At 39.2% G+C, this 20,388-nt stretch overlaps 2 protein-coding genes across 7 annotated transcripts in view; one reads left to right on the forward strand and one right to left on the reverse strand.

Moving 5' to 3' along the window:
• Klhl15 (kelch like family member 15) overlaps positions 1–20,388 on the forward strand; it is a 932,444-nt gene that overhangs the window by 830,946 nt on the left and 81,110 nt on the right. The window lies entirely within an intron of this gene.
• The window catches only part of Arhgef9 (Cdc42 guanine nucleotide exchange factor 9), a 158,724-nt gene that overhangs the window by 83,634 nt on the left and 54,702 nt on the right, over positions 1–20,388 (reverse strand). For all 5 annotated transcript variants that reach the window (XM_051142436.1, XM_051142439.1, XM_051142438.1 and 2 more), the window contains exon 2: positions 12,333–12,512. In XM_051142436.1, the coding sequence (XP_050998393.1) occupies positions 12,333–12,512 (180 nt within the window). The remainder of the gene's footprint in view (positions 1–12,332; positions 12,513–20,388) is intronic.

The raw sequence follows: 20,388 nt of genomic DNA on the forward strand, positions 1-20,388 counted from the left end.
GGTGTCTTCAGAAGCTTTTAAACCAAGAACTCCAGGCTCTGAGTATTCCACATGAACTTCTCCACATATATCTACATGTTCTTCTCTTTGAAAATGCAGGGAGGACTGTGGATGCATTTTCCTTGTGCTAGTCTTTGTATGTGACAGTTTATGTTGTCTGGGATAGATACTGTCACCCCATTATACTGTACTTCCATTTAAACTATATGCATAAATATGTGTATATGCATATGCTTTAGGAAGTTTCTACAGTAGTAGCTTTCCATACAACTTTTTAAAATGTTTTAGAGTTAATTATCCTTCCACATACTAAGTTCTCTATCCTTCTGTTCTATCCCATACCACACATACTCCATTCCTCATTCTCCCTTTATTTCACCAACATCCTATATTGAAAGATCACCCAATCAGACCATTACTGGTTTCCTGACTTATATAGGTATTCCATTTAAATACATCTATCTCAAGATTCAAAGGTAGCATCATCATATGAGAGAGAGAACATTTGGTATATGCCTCTCTGAGTCTGGGCTCACTCAGAATATTTCCACCTCAATTCATTTACCTGTAAATTTCATTTTTCTTCACAACGGAAAATGTTCCATTGTGTAAATTTAAGACATCTAAGCTATTCACATCTGGTTATTATGAATAGTGCAATAAACAAGGAATATCAGATAACTGTGTATTAAGATATAAAATCCTCTGGGTTATGCCCAACAGTAGTATAGCTGGATTGTGTTGTAGACCTATTCTCAGTGTTTTGACGAACATTCACACTTATTTCCATAGTGGTTGTACTAGCCTACACTCCCAGCATCTGTAAATAAGGGTTTCCTTTCCCCATATTTATGCCAGCATCTGTTGTCATTTTGTTCTTCTTGTCGAACTTAGCCATTCTCATTGGGATAAGATTAAATTTCAAAGTAGTCTTAATTTGCAATTCCTGGATAACTAAAGTTATTGAACATTAAACAAAAATTATTAGAGTCATTTGCATTTCTCCTTTTGAGAACTATCTGTTTAGTTCCATGCGCCATCTTAAAATTTTTATTTAACTTTATGTGCATTGGTGTGAGAATGTCAGATCCCTTGGAACTGGAGGGACAGACAGTTATGAAATGCCATGTGGGTGCTTGGAATTGAACCCCGGGTCCTTTGGAAGATCAGCCACTGAGCCATCTCTCCAGCTCCATGTCCCAATTCCTTAATTGGCTTGTCTCCTTGGTGTTTAGGGTTTGGTTTGTTGGGTTTTGGGGGGTGAGTTGTTTAGTTCTTTATACATTCTAGATACTAACCCTCTGTCAAATGTATAGGTAACTGCCCAAAATGACTCCATTTTATCCTAGCTTTAGTGAACTCCAGCTTATGTTTCACCCAACTCCTTCTCAGACTCAGTGTAAAGGTATAACGGCATGGTCTGGTGCTTTGTATTTGAGTGCTAATTATTTTGCTCCCCAAGGTCTGTTTGTTGTCTTTTATGAGCAGAATACCACGTACCCAAGTGTTGCTGTGTAACCATGCTTCCAAATAATTCCTGTTTTACCAATAAAATGCCCACACTTGGACAGGGCAGAAATGAGGTAGGAGTGGCCAAGGCTCCCAGTCTTGGAGAAGAGAAGGATCTTAGGAATGGGACAGGCAGGTAGGAGAGAAGAAGAAGGAAGTGGGACCACCATGGCCTAGCATGGAGAGAACCACATGGCTGGGAGGAATTAACTCTGAGGATCCAGTGTTGGAGAGAAGTAGCCTAGATGAAAAGCATGAGCAAGCATTTATGGGATTATGGATGGGAAGTAGCCCAGATAGGGATGATTAAAGCAGATGGCATTGGATGTGGGGCTGGGAGGTAACAAGATAGCTTAGGGGGTTTATATCTGCCCAGCCCCAGCTTTAAGGCATATTAAAATACAACAGGTATCTGGGTCCTTTATTGACACAGTAGTGGGTTAGAAAATAACTGCCATAATCATCATAGGCTATTAATAGTGGACACACACAGCCCTTTTATTTTCTACAACACCTTGGAAATATTCAAGCTTGCTCTGAAATGGAGGAATCACAAAGAGGTGAAGGGAGCCAGGAGGACCTGCAGCACAAATCAGCCCAGTGAGAGAAAAGGCTCCAGGATTTCTCACCTAAACTTGAATGCAAGTAGGTGAGGGTTTAGTGTGTAGAAACAAAATAAGAGTGCCTCCTCCTTGTTGCACAAGAGTTCCAGTGGCTCAGAGTCTCCAAACACAAGCAGTTCCCACAGAGCCCTGATATACAGTGCTCACACCTCCCCTATTTTCACCAACCTGGCAGTCTCCATGCAATGACTCTGATGCCTTAGAACACTATGTCCAGGACTCAGGTGTATAAACCTCACCAGCAGGGACTTAGACTTGATCCTAAGGGAGGCTTTTAGAGAAAGCTCAGCAGAACAGGATAAGGAGGTGGACCTCTCTCATCATGGTCCTGGGGGCCTTGACCACGGGGGCTTCCAGAGGCCCCTTGCGACCCCTTGTGCTCCACTTAGAGTAGAGCTACATACTCACAATCCCTGCATAGCAGCCCCAATCATGCTCGGGTATCCAAGCCCAGTCGTTAGTCCCAAATGATGCCACTGAATGGGAGGTCAAGGTCTAGTCACTGTGGTTGGAAGTCCCCAGGGACAGATACAACATCATACTGGACTGGGAACATAAAATCTACATTGTTGCCGCCTGGAAGACAACCCTACATAGGCAATGGAATAACACCTTGGATCCTTACCACTGAACACAGACCAGAGGAAGCCAGTCTAAGATTGCCAGATCCAGAGCTTAGCTCCTGGCCAACCACTGCTCCTCTGTCGCACCTCCCCATACAGGCCTGAAAGCTCAAATCGATGTGGACCCTAAACAGTCTCACAGGTTCACTCATGCTAGCAACTAGAGATTCTGTTCACTCATAAACACGCCACTCTATACACAGGATGTGGACTTAGGTGTGCATGTCCCAGTCATGTGGCACTTCTAGCAGACCCCAGCGTGCACATTACTACCCTGGGGTACACTATACACACCAGCTTTTTGGCTGGTGTCACTGCTAAAGTCTCAGCTTCCTCCTCCATCTATTCCTTAGAACCAGACAACAATAGTTTAACAAGTTGCAGTGTTGAGGGCTGCACTTTTGGTGGAAACCCCGGGAAGAGGGCTTCTGAAGGCAGGCTTGTGGCTGGCTTTGCCACTTCTGGCACTTTAGGGACACCTTTGAGGCAACACACCAGTGGGGGTATATGAGCAGGTAGACTGCCTATGTTTTATCCTGGCTCCTCCAGCTTCTGAGTTCACATCTACTGATGAGAGCTGAGACAATCTACAGACCTAGAGGCTCTCCCTGTGGCTAGAACCAGACTATGGTATGACTTCTGGCCTGAGATTTTCTAAGCACTCTCAATGACACAGCATCAGACTCTGGGCCCCTCCTTTCCTTAGGCTCCACTCAGCTCCTTGCTCACTCCCAAGAAACACAAGGAACAACGACTTCAAGTATAGGCTGCTACCTACGCTCAGACAATTTGGACTTACCTCAACAAGCCTAACAGTGTACCCTGAAGACATCCCCAATTCAAGAACTTAACACCTTATTCTCCCTAGGAGCTCATCCCAAGCCCAAGCAATCCAGCCTTCCAGGGATTCTCTGAGCTATCAGGCTGAGGAGACCTACCCATCACGCAACCTGTTTGCCAAGCAACCTGCCTCCAGGCCGCTCCGTGTCTGAGCCAAGTGGGTCTTCTCTCCAGAGACTTCAGATCATAAGCATGAACTCAAGAGGAAGTAGCCTTGCAAGCCACCCAGAGCCTTAGCAGGGTCAGCCCAGCCAACTGTGCTCACATGCAGTGCACCTGTCCCAATGTGGACCTTGAAATTATACTTTTCCTATCTATTTTTATTCTTCATCATGTAAAATCTCTGTGTGAGTATGTGCATGTGAGTTCAGGTGCTTGAAAAGGCCGAAAGCATCAGATCCCCACATAACTAGAGTTAGAGGAAGCTGTGTGTTACCTGAAAGGCATGCTGGGAAACAAACTTAAGTCCTCAGAAAATGCTGTACCCTTAACTGCTGAGTCATCTCTGATGGAGACATTTTAAATTATTTTTTCATGAAAAATTGGAAAATCTTGTTCCACTGGGCTTTCCCTCCACTTTATATCACTTGAGAACCATCCCAAAACACTTTTTTCCTGATTTTAGATGAGGCAGAGATTTGCCAGTTGGAAACTTGGTTCTTTTTTAAAATTTAAATTATTTATTCAGATTAAATCTCAATTATCCCCTCACTTGTATCTTCCTGTTCCCCTTCCCTCCCTCTTTCACCCTATTCCCCTCCCCTAGGTCTGTGACAGCAGAGACCTCCTCCCCCACCATATGACCACAGCTTAGGTCTTAAATCAACCAGCTTCATTTGAGAAAATTACCTATCTGGCCTTCATATGAATGTAAATTAGCCACTTCTGGCTAACATAGATCTTTTCTGCTCTAAATCGACTGAGTCTACAGTTTCCTTCATACGTACGTACATATGTACATACATACATACATACACACACACATATACATTTTGTGTGTGTGCGTGTGTGTTGTGACAATATGTGCCTGTTAGTGTCAGCATGTGCTTACTTATCTGTGTAAGTATATGTAGAGGCTAGAGGTAAACATTAGGTGTGTTTCTTCAGTTGCACCCATCTTTCTTTGTTGAGAAACAACCTGAAAGCTCATTAATTCAGCTAGATTGGTTGGCCCAGCTTCAGAGATCTGCCAATCTCCCTGGACCACAACACTGGCCCAGCTTGATAATCCAGGATTTGGGGCATGTGACAACATGCCCTTCATTTTATATGGATTCTTGGGTCCTCATGCTGGTATAGCAGGCACTTTACTGTGCTGTTTACTTAGCCTCTAAGAAAGTAAGATACCAAAGAAATCTAAAACTAAAAACAAACCACAACAAATTCTTAAAAAACAAGGAAATACATACAACCTTAATATATATATTTATGGGGAGTGAGTTGAGCACAGTACACATGCATGTGTATAAAGGATGGAGCTCGAACTGCTAAAGTCAATTTGTTTATTTCCTTTCATCATGTGGGTTCAAGCGATCAAACTTGGGTCATTAGGCATAGCTGCAAGGACCTTTACCAGCTGAGCCATCTTGTCAGCCAACTACTACTTATTGAACAAGCCCATGCCTTGAGACACAGAGCACACCACTCATTAATGACAATGTGTTATGTATCCTATATAAAAACTGCCTTAAAATATGCTCTCCACAGGCATGGCCCAGTGTCAGAACAAAGTTCTTTTGTGCACAGCATCAAAGGAAAACAGACTGAATGACCTGAAATTGGTTCCTAGCAGGGGGGGACAAACCACAGACTACTTAGAAATACAGTCATGTGTCAGCAGATCAATGTCAGCTCCCAGGGAAACAAGCCCAGGAAAGCAGGTAAAGATTTCTACAGCCAGATATGGAAACTGACTTTTAGTACGATCTGATTCACTTAACCTGACCAATGAATGAGAAGGTACACTGACTATTGTGCTGCTCTTATAAGGCCAAATTCTCAATGCAAAAAAGTGAACCTGAGAACACATGCACACAAGAATAAAATTCTAACTAATGAGGAAGACAGATTTGACTAGAGAGAAGACATATCTAACAATCTCTCCTAGAAGCCAGTGACAAATAGTTCCTAATTTCATGTACCCAGAATATCATAACTTAGAAAGCATTTACTCGAGACCTATTATACCCAATTTACAAGAAGGAAGCCAGAGTTTTGAAGGCACATATGAACATAGGAAGGTGATTAAATTGTTCTTTTTTTTAAAGAATTTTCTTCCTTCCTTTCTTTTCTTTTTTTCCTTCTTTTTAAAATTTAATTAATTTATTCAGATTACATCTTGATTATTGTCCCCTCACTCACATCTTCCCTTTCTCCCCTTCCTCCCTCTTTCACCCTGTTCCCCTCCCCTAGACCTATGACAGAAGGGGACCTCCTCCCCCATTATATGGTCATAGGTTATCAAGTCTCATCCAGGTAGCCTGCTTATCCTTTCTCTGAGTACCACCAGGCCTCCCCACCAAGGGGAAGTGGTCAAATATGGGGCACCAGAGTTCATGTCAGAGTCAGTCCCCGCTCTCCATACAACTGTTCACGACAGAACTGAAAAGCAAGAACTTTCATTTCTCAGATTCTGTATCTAGTTTTTTAACATGCTAACAAGTATCTAGCTTGAACAGAACTATACTAATGGACCATTAATTACTCATCCTAGGACCTGACTGTTCACAAAGAAATAAGATATCCATGTAGGAAATGGAGATTTCTCACTATTTCAGTCATCAGTTTAGTTTGATGACGTACAAAAGTTTCCGTCTAATATGTGGTTTGGAGAAGTCTTTTCTTTTTTACTATACTGCCTTTTTCAATATGCAACTCGGCCTAGGGATTTGTTCCTAAGATACTATTGAATCTCAGCTTTTAGTGAGTCTCAGTGAATTGAGCAGCTATTCTGCAATATATAGCTATAGCATCCCAGGAAATTGTCATTCATCAGCCTATGCTAAAAGTACTGATGTACTATTTCTGTGCTAAAGGCCCATTATCATATATCACGTGAGTAGTATTTTGTAACCCAGGCAATAGTGGCTTTTACAGTACCATTCAACATCAACTAAAACCAATATAAAAGAATGGACATAGTAATTCTATTTTTTGAGATCTATTAGAAAAAATACCTTTGTAACCTTCACCATGGAATTTCTTGACTATAACACAATGGTACATAAGAATAAATATTAAGGTCTAACTTGGAGGCGGGTGGTGGTGGCGCACGCCTTTAATCCCAGCACTTGGGAGGCAGAGGCAGGCAGATCACTGTGAGTTCAAGGCCAGCCTGGTCTACAAAGCAAGTCCAGGACAGTTAAAGCCACACAGAGAAACCTTGTCTCGAAAAAAACAAAAAACAAAAAACTAAAAAACTAAAAAGGGTCTACCTTGGAGCAAATAGTACTATCAATCATCAAACAACCTAATATCACTTATTTAACTGGCAACAGGACTGTAGCTAACACCTACATTTCCATGGTACACCTCAATAGTGATGCTAAAACCAATTGACTCTGAACTTAAAACAACAAAAGAGATCACAAAGGTTAAAAAAAGTTCATGCTGTATACATTATGAAGCAGACATGGGATGCTACTTTAAATATTCAAGGAATAAACACTGTATTATAGAAAATATTAACTTCTAAGTTATGATTTATGCTCTGTCATTAACATTCCAGGTCTGTGACTATACTATTCTCTCTAAAATAATACTTGTGTTATTGAGAAAGTAGTAATTAGTCACATGTGGCTAGTATGAATTGAAATATCATGTACATATACAATAGATACTATATTTCAATAATCTTAATAAAATATCACTATTAATTTTATAGTGATAGTCCACAATACTTTGAATATACTAGAACATATAATATGAAATTTAATTTCACTTACAAGTTTTTTTTTTACTTTTTCATGTGACTTCTAGAAAATGTAAGTATCTGATATGTGACCTCCAAAGGAGTCACAATCCACAGGTTGAAAACTAATAATCTAGTTGTTCTTTTAAAGAAAACAATCTAATTTCCAGACCTTATTTTTAAAGAGTCTTATTAAGCTAGCTTAAATTTTAGTGGGGCTTTCCTCTCTTTTAAAATTTGTTTCTTTCATATAGCATACTAAGTAACAGATATTATTATAGCATCGTCATAATACTTTATTCTTATATTCTCTCCTCTTGCAAGCATGTCTCCTACCCTCCTGGCTCTTCTTGCTCATCTTCTTTGGCCTAATTAATGCCCTTCTCCTCTTATGTCACTTGTATTCTACTACCTTCTTTTTCTTCTCCTAGCCTCCTCATGAGTTCTTCTTCCCCTCTCATGACCTTTCATGTATCTGAGTATGGCTTATTTTACTTAACATAATTCTTTCCAGTTCTATCCACCTTCCTGTAAATTTTATTCTTGTTTATGGTTCAATAAAATCCCATTCTGTATATAGTCTCCTCCCTTTTTCTTTATAGATTTATCTATTGATAGACATCAAGACTGGTTTTTTTTTTTTTTTTTTTTTTTAGCTATTATGAATAGTACAGCACAATAATAATGTGGATTGTACATATCTCTGTGGTAGAATTGAGAGTGCTCTGGGTATTATGATGGCTAATCTCCATTGTAAATATATCAGGATTAGCTAACACCTAAGTCTCTCCATGGAAGCATACCTTTGGGATATATATGAGGATGTCTTCAGAAAAGTTTATCTGAGGAGAGAATACCTACCCTGAATTAAGTAGCACCATCCCATTGGCTAGGACTGAATAAAAAAGAGAAAGTTAACTTAGCATCAGCATTAATCTTTTTCTGCTTCCTGATTGGGGACAACAGGCGTGTCATGTTTCTATTGCCATGCTGTCATAGTTAGCTTCAATTTTCAGCTTAAAACAGACCTAGAATCACCAGAAAAGAGTGAACCTCAACTTAAAGATTTCCCAGATCAGACTGGCTTGTGACCTTGTCTGTGAGGTATTTTATCAATTGCTAACTAATATATGATGGAGAACCAGCTAACTGTAGGTGGTGCCATCCCTAGGTAGTTGGGTGTGGGTTGTATAGCATGGCAAGCTGGCCATGCCATGGGAGCAAGCCGGTAAGGAGCATTCCTTTATGGTCTCTGCTTCAGTTACTGCTTCCAGGTTCTTGCCATGAGCTCTTGCCCTGGTTTCCCTCAATGATGACCTAAAACTTATAAGATAAAAAGACCCTCCCAAATGTATTTTATTCATAGTGTTTATCATGGCAACAGAAAGCAAATGAAACATATGCTCTCCTTGTCATGATGTATTATATTCCCTCAAACTGTATGCCAAAATGAACCAACTCTCCATCAAGTTACTTCTAATCTGGTATTTGACACAGCCATGAAAACCAACACAGGTACATACCCAGGATAAAACAGTTGATTCTATGTTTCATTTTCAAGAAACATGAATATTCACTTCAATAGTGAGTACACAGGTTTCCCAATTAGCATAAAGTTCCTCTAACTCATGTTCTCACCAGCATTTGTAGTACTTTTTTGCTCACACACATAAAACTGGACCTCCCCCCTTTCCCTCCTTCTTTTCCTCTCCCTCTCCCCCTCCCTCTCCCCCACCCCAGTGTGTGTGTGTGTGTGTGTGTGTGTGTGTGTGTGTGAGAGAGAGAGAGAGAGAGAGAGAGAGAGAGAGAGAGAGAGAGAGAGAGAGAGATGATAGTCATTGTGACTAGTGTTAGATCTTATTTTAAAGGAGTTTTATTAGCGACTTACATTTGAGAACAGTGAACATTTGAAAAAATATTTATTGACCATTTATTTGCACATCTCCTTTGGGAAAATGTCTATTTGGATGATTAGACCATAAATTGATTGAGTGATTTGGAAAGAGGTTTATGTTTAATTTGAATTCTGGGTTTTAGTACTCTGTTTCTTGGTGATTCAACACAAAGTGGCTATTTGTGATATGTGCATGAAATACTACTCCTTTTAGGCTTTAACTTATAATCATCAGGGCTTGTTCATGGATATTCTCTAAGGATTACTACCATTCATTTCACTAAGTCATCCTGACTTATTCAATATTGCTTCTCATCCCATGATCTATTTCCCTGAAAACAAAACGCATTAATATTTGAGTGCAGTTTAATCATCCTTTTTAAAAAGAGAGGCTGGTCATCACAAGAGCCACAAGCTCTATGTGCCTAGGGATTCACACTAGCTTTTAAGTCCTGTGGCTATTGAGGGGTTCATTCTGAATACCCTAGGGGCTGATTCATCAACCAGTGACGCTGGATTGGGACACAGATAACTGTTGAAATACTGTTTATTCTTCCTACATTAATTAATACAGTAAATTATTAAGGCAGTAGTTTTCTGTTACTAGCTAGTTCCCCAATGACAGACACAGAGAGGTTATGGTTTATTTTTAAGCTGCAAGCACTATGCTAGGCAGAATCTGAGCTACTCTAATCCTAAAACCCTTAAAATCCACATACAAAACCAATAACTTGCCAGTCTGATGACTCCCAAGACAGCTTCTACTCCATCAGTCTCTTTCTTCAGGCAGCTGCACAGTAAGCCGCCTCCTGTTCCCCTCTCTCCTCCCCAGAAGTTCCGCCTTATGCTTCCTGTCTTCCTGCCCAGCTGATTGGCCAAACGGCTCTTTATTGACAACTGCTACACCCACTCAGGGCATTCCTCCACGGACGACATTTCTTTTTTGTTGTTGTTTTTTAATTTTTTTTCAAGAGGGTTTCTCTATGTAGCCTTGACATTTCAAGGCATTAATGAAATAAACCACACAGACAGAGAATACAAGATTGGGTATTTCATTAGAAAACACTCAGCATAGAAGGAGACAAGAGACAATTTTATCGATTTCCCTGCTTCGGCCAACACTTAAATTCTATCAATCAATTAACTGTGCTTTAGTGTACACCTTTAATCCCAGCACTCGGGAGGCAGAGGCAGGCAGATCGTTGTGAGTTCGAGGCCAATCTGGTCTACAAAGTGAGTCCAGGACAGCCAAAAAAAAAAAAAAAAGTTAATAGCCCGTACAAGGATGGGTTTCTCTTTCAACTAATATGGCCAGCCTTGCTATGTGGGCCTTAGTAGAGGTAGTAAAGATAATCACAACTATACTTATAATAAAAACTAAAACTTAAGTAGCCATTTTTAAGACCTTTATACTTTTCTAACAGTGGATTAAATATTTTATTAACATGTGTTAGCTTATTAAATCCTTATAGAAAGTCTGCTGTGGTCCCTATGTTTCAGTTAAAAATCTTGCCACAAAAGATAAAAATAAAAAGCATATTGGTAGGAACTAATAAAGTTGCATTCCAAGTTGTTAACTCCAATGTTTTGTTCTTTCCTTCAAATTACATGTCATAAGGTCAGCCTTTAGACCCTCTGATCTCTAAATTCCTTGTCCCCCTAAGCTTTTGTTTGGGGCCCATAATATTTAAGTTTTATCTTACTGAAGATAATGATATAGTTTAGTTGGTAGAGCACTTGCCTGGCAAGTATGAGGCCCTGAATTCCTCAGTACTGAAAAAAATTAAAGATCTTCCATTATATATACATATGAAATTCTCAAAGAATTTCTTTTTTAAAACTTACATATATGATATTCTAGAGAGAACTAACAAAAAGTAATGGGCTATAGCAAGGGTGGCCATAACACACCCTCATGAGCCTTTGCTACTTGTCTTGCTATAAAGAAATTGTTATCATCTCTCATCTCTCATTAACTGTAATATCCTCTGGCAAAAAAAAAAAAAAAATGCCAAGACCATTTTGCAGATGGAAAAAGCTGGCCCTTCCAATAATCAAATAACAAATTCAAACTGACAGCCTCAAGGAAAGCCAAGAACTGGAACACATGGTCAGTAATAATCCCCCATAGCAATCTGCTAAAAGGTGATCTAGTAGAAACAGAGGACACCCAGGAGCACCATTATTAATAGCCAGGTTTCCAATGGTAGTGTCAAACCATCCAAAGCCTTCCAAACCTTTACAGGCTTCCTATTCCCATACATAGCATGCCTTAGATCCCAGACATTGGACTTTCTTATAAGAAGTGATTGAGGTCTGTGATTAGTAAGCTCTTGCCCCCTAGAAAATAAGGAGTACATACTCTGGCATTAATAGCTGAAGACTGCAAGGGTACATAATGGTTCATGTTTCCTTCAAGGAGAGAAAAAGGAAAAGGAAAGAAGTATAGTTGACGTAAGTAGGAAGAGAAGATAATACAGCAAAAATGAAGACTGGAAGCAATAAGAAGCATCTACAAGAAAGGATTAAAAAGAAGGATATAGAAAATAAAAAAAGTAGATGTGGGAAAAGGAAAAGGAAGGTGAAAATACGACAGCCATAGAGTTGAAAAAATGCAAAACAATCCAAGTCAAATCTAGAAAGAAAAGATCAGATAAAGAAAGTAACTTCTGAAAAAGTGAGCAGCAGAGACTGCAACTAAAATAAACAAGAGATGAAAGGAAAGCCTAAAGGTTAGAAAAACAGGACTTTAAAGAAAGGGGTAGGAATGAAGCAAAAGAGGGGCATGAACAGACAGAGGGAGAAAGAGAAAAAGAAGTGAAGAGACAAAAGAAAACCCGTTAAAAGAGGAATGTGCAGAACAAGAGTGCATGGAGGGAAAGCCAGGGTTAGGCAGCCAAGGAAAGAAGAGCAGGGTGAAGGTTGACACTCACCCTCACAAAGCTGGCAGGAAACCATCCCTCCTCATCGTCGATCTGGCCCCACCACCAATCCTTGTTGGAAGCATCCAAGACTTTGATGACGTCGCCAGCCTTAAATGCCAACTCCCGGTTGGCCATGGTGACGTGATCCCATACTGCCTCAGCACTAACGATGGAATCTCCAGTGATCAGCTTAGGAGACAAAATGAGAATGTGTTCAGTCCATACATCTGACTGTCTACTTAAGCACTCCCTCACCCAAAATGTTCTAGTACTTAATGGAAAAGCTTACATGTTTCAATGGTGAGGGGTGGTGGTAAAGGGAAATGACACCAACATGCAAGCTGTTTTGGACTACAAGACAAACAATGCTTTCAGTTCTTTATTAGCCAGTGCATGGAATAATCTGGAATATGGACAAAGAATCATGCCTTCATCTATTTTTGTGAACTCCTCTTCCCAAAATGAAAACAAACAAATAGCAAAGCTCTATTTTCTCTCCTTGGTGCTTTAAAGCAGTCCTAGATCTTTAGAGTAGAAAGGCTAGTATCTATGACTAAAATGAAATGCAGGCATATTTGTTTTCAATTCTTTGCGTTACTTTCTTTTTTTCCTCCTCCTAAAACTGACTAATTGAGAGCTGGTAGTATATTATTTACATCTTCTCATCTTCCATATTCCATGTGGTAAGAGATTATGACATTCTTCAAACACAGTCCTACAGCCCTTGCCCTCCACCCATTTAGATAGATAATCCATTAGATAGATGATCCATTTAGATAGATAATGGGTATGAAAGAGTGTCTGATAAACTCAATTTTGGCATAGATGCAGGGAGAAATTTGTTCACCTGTCCTATGGCGTATCTAGGGAGTCTATGCTGACTTCATTTGATAGAATTAAAAAACTGATAATAAAGAAATTAAACCAGAAACTGAAGATCACTTAGGAAGGTGTACATACATAGTCCTTAATCTTAACCATGGAAATTTGGAATGGGCTCCATAAACAGGAAGCAAGCATGTATTCCATTACCATGTGCACATGAACAAAACCACATATAGTCATGACACTCATTTAAGCACATAGGTAAGGATGGAGAGAGAGGTAGACTGTCTCTGTCCACCTACTGACCACTGGGTTATATATTCATTTTGTGGTTTTCTTTTTCCCTGAACTCTTCCATCTTGTAACTGTTGGTCTTCCCAGCATTTTTAGAGGCACATTTTGGAATTAAAGACCATATGGCCTGCCTGGCAAAGAGACTCAAATGCTCTCTCTCTCTGTACTGAATTACTGAACATGTCATTTATAAATAAGCTTTTCCATGAGCCTATTTGAGGAATAAATGTCTGCCTAGGGAAATCATGGTTCCGTAAGACCAAAGATAAAACATTTCAAATACAACAGAAACTGTGATCTGTGGAATATGCACCGTCTCCAACAGACCTGTCATATAACATATTGTCCAGAGAATTAGTACTTTGGTCCACTCACGAAGTGAATATGCAGAATATCACACACATATGAACACATGCATATGAATATGCACATATCTTTTGTCTTGAAGAGGTATACTACCCCTTAGACTCTGCTTAAAACATACTTCCTTGCTCAGGATTCTAACCTCTATGTTCTCCAAAGAAAGTAAGAGACAGTAAAATCTTAGTATGGAAATTTCCAGCAGGACCTTTTATGATGCATTTTACATACCTTGTATCTTCCCATTCACAAATTGTTTTCTCACACATCATATCAGATAATCTGTACTAAATGAGCTGTGTTTCACTATTTCCCAGTTTTTTAAACATGAGAAAACTGAGGTTCAGTGAAGTAAACTTGTTTTTCAGGCAGTAACAATGAATAAATTACAGAAACAGGTCTTTAGACCTCAGAACAGTCAAAACATACTACTAATATGGGTCCACTTACACCGAACTTAGAGCACTCTATCATAATAGCAGATGATCTTAAAGAACCCCAAGGAAGGAGATTTTTTAATCTCCTCTATGAGGAGATTGCTTTTTATGTTAATCTTGCTTTCTTCCAAAGAAAAATCATCAATTTCCACTGGTTCTGGTCTCTGTGGAGAAAGAAATGCTAGTGATTGGTTGTTACAGTTTGAATGTGGTGTTCTCCCACAGAGGCTCATGTGTTTGAAAACTTTATCTCAGTTGGTGGTGCTGCTTTAGGTTTGTGGAACCTTTGGGACATTGGACCTAGATGGAAGATGTAGGTCACTGGAGGCAGACCTTGGAAATTAAACCCACTTCTAATGACAGCTCAAGCTCTCCACTTCCTGAGTTGTTAAGATATGAACAAACTGCTACAAGCTCCTTCTGTTACACAGCCCATCCAGCCTCCATGCATTACTTTCCAAGAGAGACCACACCCTTTCAAAGCATGAACCAAAATAAATTTCTCTCTTATTTTGTTTCCATCAAGTATTCTGTCAAAATGATGTGAAAAGTAGTTTTGATAAAAGTAAGTATTTATAAATAAATTTCCCCTCTCCCACCAAAGATGGGTCCCAATTGAGTGTTGCTAAATTAGCATGATAATCCCAGACAGAGCAAGGCTAGAGGATCATGAAGGTGTATACTTTGACCTATCTCGCCAGCTTTTGATCAAGTGTCAAGAGTTTGTTAGCTTTGACTAACAACCCTCTGTTCAGGACACAGTCTATGAAAACAAAATTCAAATGCAGATATGCCCTTTCTGTAGAGAATCTACTTTTAACTTATAAGCTATGCTATGTGGATCTACACTCCTACTTGCTGCATGAGCTATAAAGCACTGAGCCAAGAACTAGCTGTTGTATGTGCAGAGGTGTGATGAATATAATGAATCCAGAGGGGCCTAAAGTTATATGTAGCTCCTATGCTCGTTTACCATAAATACCTGTCAGCGTAAAAGAATGCTCTTCTCCCACTTCTGAGTATTTTAACAAAAGTAAATTAAACTTAGGCTGAAAATTGGTTATATGTGTTACTTTTCTATATAGAATTAGATAATAATTTGCTACAAGGTTCTCATATATATATGAATATATAGTATATATGCATATATAATTCATATATATATATATATATATATATATATATATATATATATATATACTTTACACATTTGTTTTTCATCCAGCATGCATTCGATGGCCTACTGTGTCCACAGATCTACTCACTATGATTATTTCCACTTAAAAATCAAAAGTCCCTTCAAACAACATGAAAACCTACCATTTATTCTATACATTGCTACTTTAGAAGACCATTGTGATGCCATGGAGTGAAAAATGGAAACATCAAAGGAGCAAACCAAAATGGAGTTGTCAGTATTAATAGGGATACTGAAGAGTACAACTGTACAAAAGTCAAATGTGAGAGCCTCCAACTATGCAACACTGAGCTTCAGTTTCTTCATCTATGAAACAGAATAATGTCTGCTTCACAGGGAAGATTATATAGAGGGAGGATTATCATGATGGACATAGAATGTCTTAGAATGTCGTGGGTTTAATAGCTTAATATAAGACTTCATGGGTAGGGGTAATATACGTAGATATTGGGCTCTAGGAAAGGTTTTATGAAGACCTGAGATATAGTTTAAAGAATAAGATAGTAACATATGCTTAAGGAAATAGAAGAGTATTTGAGGGTGAAGAATGAGGCTAAAGAAACAGGAAATATATGTAAAAAGACTTGAATTTAGTTTGAAGGAAAAAAGGTCAAAGTTGATTTTCAGGGCAGGATAGTAATCCTAAGTGTGGTTATAAAAACATATGCTATATTAGGAAACAATGAAAAATTTGAAAGAGTTGATGGCAAATATTCTTTTGAATGTATTAAATATGAAAGATACCTAATTGAATACATAAACACATTGGAATTTGAAGTGAAGTCAGATGAGGAAAGAGATAAAGTTCTAGGGAGTTAGAAAAAATTGGAGAAACCAAGAAATTTTGTCTCAGAGGATAGAATTATGGGAAAAGGGCATAAATCTAAAAAATTAATAGCAAAGGGAGATGAGGACTAGAAGAACAGTCAGAGAAATAAACTGAAATAACTCTGGCAGCAGATCATTATAAAGAAAGCCAAGACAAGTCATTTGGGAGTGGCTCTACCAGAAATTTGATTCTCTAGTCTCCTTTTGGTTTATGCCTCGCTTCCCACCAAAAGTCCTAATTTCTGATTGCTTCCAATCCTGAAATCCCAAGATAAAGCTAGAAGATGGTGCTTAGTTAGTCAATCAGGGAACATAAATATTTCTAGGCCACATGACACTCCTGTGATATTTCACAAAATAACTTTCAATTCCCAGAGCATGCTAGATGCAACACCAAATACATATTGGTTCTTCAGATTTACCAATAAGTGTTGGCACATAGAGCTCCCGATATTCACACTAAAGATGCTCTTGTGTATGAATGATGATTAGAGACTTAGTTGAATCCAGTAGCCCTGAACTGGGGCTTGAGACCCTGCTTTAAAACAAGTCTCTATATGATCCTGGCATGGCTGATCCATGGAGGACCTAGTGGGCTTCCCTCATGTAGGGACTATCCTTTTATCTTCTGATGCCTCATTCTCCTCAGAAACCCCTGTGCTACCATGGAGTTTGGCTTATCTGATTCCAATGTTCCCTGCATATCTACAAGGCTTTCATCAGTGGTTGTTGTGTGTCTCAGAATATTTTTGGTCATGTAAAATGTATGCCCAATGGCAAGTTTTAATGACAAAGGATAAAACATCCTAGAATCACAGCCCTCTTTCAGTTTTCAAGAACTATGTCACTTATTTTATTCTTTTTGTTCTTGCCCTATAGCTAAAAAGTATAACCCCCAGATAGATATTTAATTAGCCTTACTAGTTAGCAGAATATTAAAGTTTAATGTCAAGAAGCAGAATACATTACAAAATGAAGTACTGGGGCTGGAGAGATGGTTCTGCAGTTAAGAACACTGGTTGCTCTTCCAGAATATGTAGGTTTGATTCCCAGCACCCACATGGAGGTTCACAATTGTCTGTAATACCAGTTTGAGGGGGCTCCAAGCTCTCTAATCACCCCCACAGGCACATACGTAGTATACACACTTACATGCAGGTAAAAGACCAACAAAATAATTTTTAAATTTTAAATGTAAACCACTATATGTTGTAAAGAATAACAAATGTTCCAACTGTTGTTATGGTAACTGAGCAAAGTCTACCTTCTAGAAATATACACAGCAGGAAACAGAAAAGAAAGAAGAGAGGGTATTACCTCCCTATGAGGTTTCTTCTGTCCTTTTCCCCTCAGACGGCCCCCTTTTCAATGAAAAGCATGAACAATAGCCAAGTTCCATTTCTTGGTTCCCTTTAAGTATATCTAAAACAAGCTGGGATTTTATGTTCTCTCACAGTAGACAAGCTATCCTTTTTAAACAGCTTTGTAAGTAGACTCTTGACTATTTAGCCAAAAATGATAAAGGGTAATCATCCCCATTTTATGATAAGTTGTAACACAGGCTGCTGAAACAACAGCTAAGAAATACCATGTAAGTATATAAAATGGGCTCCGAGTGGTTACTGGAAAAATCTTTGCCAGTAATTCACAGAATGACCATGTTTGTGTGCTTGCTAGTGTGTGCTTGTGCGTGCGTGTGCATGTGTGTGTGTGCGTGCGTGCATGCGTGTGCGTGCGCGTGTGTGTGTGTGTGTGTCTGGAGTTGCATCTTATTTTACTTTTTTTAAAATATATTTTATTAATTCATTAATATTACATCTCAATGGTTATCCCCTCCCTTGTATCCTCCCATTCCTCCCTCCCTCCCATTTTTCCCTTACTCCCCTCCCCTATGACTGGGGGGGACCTCCTCCCCCTGTATGTGCTCATAGGGTATCAAGGCTCTTCTTGGTAGCCTGCTATCCTTCCTCTGAGTGCCACCAGGCCTCTCCATCCAGGGGACGTGGTCAAATATAGGACACCAGAATTCATGTGAAAGTCAGACCCCACTCTCCACTCAACTGTGGAGAATGTCCTGTCTATTGGCTAGATCTGGGTAGGGTTTTGTGTCTGTGATAGCTTATGCATGTGTGTGTGTATGTGTGTGTGTGTGTGTGTGTGTGTGTGTGTGTGTGTGTGTGTGTGTGTGTGTGTGTGTGTGTGTGTGTGTCTGCAGAGGCCAAAAGAGGGTCCTGAATCACCCAGCACTGGAGTTATTGGTGGCAGAGATGCTGGAAACCTCAGTCCATCTTTAAGAGAAGTATGAGCTTTAACCTGCTAAACCATCTCCCCAGACCATGCACCTTATTGTGACATAGGGTCTCTCAGTGACCATGGAGCTCACAAATTTTGTTTGACTGGCTAGCTAGCAAGCCTTGGGGACCCCCTGTCTCCATCACCATAAGAAGGAGATCACAAGTATGTGGCACAAAACCTAATCTTTCACATGGGCACTGGTATCTGAATTCAGTTCCTCAAATTTACATGGTAAGCATGTTACAAACTGAGCCATCTACCTAGCCCTCTGTCTAATTTTTTTAATTATTTAAATGGCAAATTGAAACTAAATATGACCCCTCAATTTGCTCTCACTTTGGGCATTTGGTTGAGATTAATACTTTAATTTTGCAAGGGATAAAGGAAGAAAGTTTAATTTTTGCAGTTTATGTCTCCTTACCCTTTCTTGGGCCTTCATGGATGATTTCATTGTCTATTCTGAGGAAAATGAGAACCCATGCAGGGGTGGGCTGGCATTACATTAAAGCATAGGCTATTGCTGTATTTTCCCAGATTGTCTGGGAAAACTGAGGAATGAGTTTTACACTTTAGCCTTTGGCTGCCCCATTAAAAAAAATCAATAGATATTTTGCTTTTTGTTCTCTAGCTAGGTCCTCAGAAAACTAATGACATTAGCTCTCTATGCCTCCAGTTCCATCCTTCCAAATGCCTGTTGTCACCTCCAATGAAATGTAAAATTTGTCATATTTCTTTCCTTCTTAAATTTTCCTAATTTACAAAATTCTACTAGACCTGCTTCTTTCTTCCTTATATCTCCCTCTTGGGTATGATTTTTTTCACTTCCAATATCCCTTCTTAGACCTGGTCCTCAGCACCTCAAACTGCCTCCTAATTAGTTTCCCACCTCCCACATGCTTCTCTCTTCTTCAAGCTACTTTAAGGAGTAGCTGGATGTATTTTTCAATTTTCCTTGTTGGCATCACTCTTTGTGCTCATGAAGATTCAGCAGTTCCCCATCATCAATCTTGATAAATTAGTCCCATCTCTTAATCCAACCCTTGCCTCTAACTGGGCAAGGACCTTCTTTTTTCTTTTTCTTCATGTCATGTTGAGTATTCAACCCAGGGTTTTGCATATACTAAACAAGGTGTTCTGCTAGTGAGCTACAATCCCATCCTGGATTGCCAAATTGGATTTTATAGGAAGATACACTACTACATTTGTGCCTCTGACAGAGCCATCCACTACAGTCAGGCTGCTTCTTCCTATGTGATCTTGGGTCACCTGCTCTTTAATCCTTTTCACAGATGACTCCAACCAGTATCTTCGCTCCTTCTGCCTCTTTTAGTAATTTCTACTTGGGCTAAGGTGAAAATAAAAACTAAGAGAAGTTAAAGTTGTCAAGGAGAATGTAATTCTACAAATAATATCACTTATGCACTGGCTATAAAACATCTACTTAATTTACAATAAACAGTAATGTTTTAAACTTCTGTGACTAACATATATTCTAAAGTCAGATAAGCTCTCAAGTGGAAGAGTTAGCACCTTCCCCAGGTTATAGAACACTGGATGTAGCCAAATAATCTGGTTATACAATATGTATCTATATATTTACAGGCTTGTTAACACCAATTAGTTTCTACATTTTTTTTTTCATTTTTACACTGGATTTTGTTACAGATTAGCATATGTATCTTGTGGTTATCAAAGAAAGAAACAGAGATGGCAGGTAAGAAAAAAAACCACTTTTAACATAAGAAATAATGACAATGGTTAGTTTTTCTTATCTCCAGGACATTAGGACCTGCTTGCTTCTGATTTCAACCTGGTTGTTGCCAGAGGT

Source organism: Acomys russatus, chromosome X (genome assembly GCF_903995435.1).
Source record: "Acomys russatus chromosome X, mAcoRus1.1, whole genome shotgun sequence".
NCBI classification, from domain to species: domain Eukaryota; kingdom Metazoa; phylum Chordata; class Mammalia; order Rodentia; family Muridae; genus Acomys; species Acomys russatus.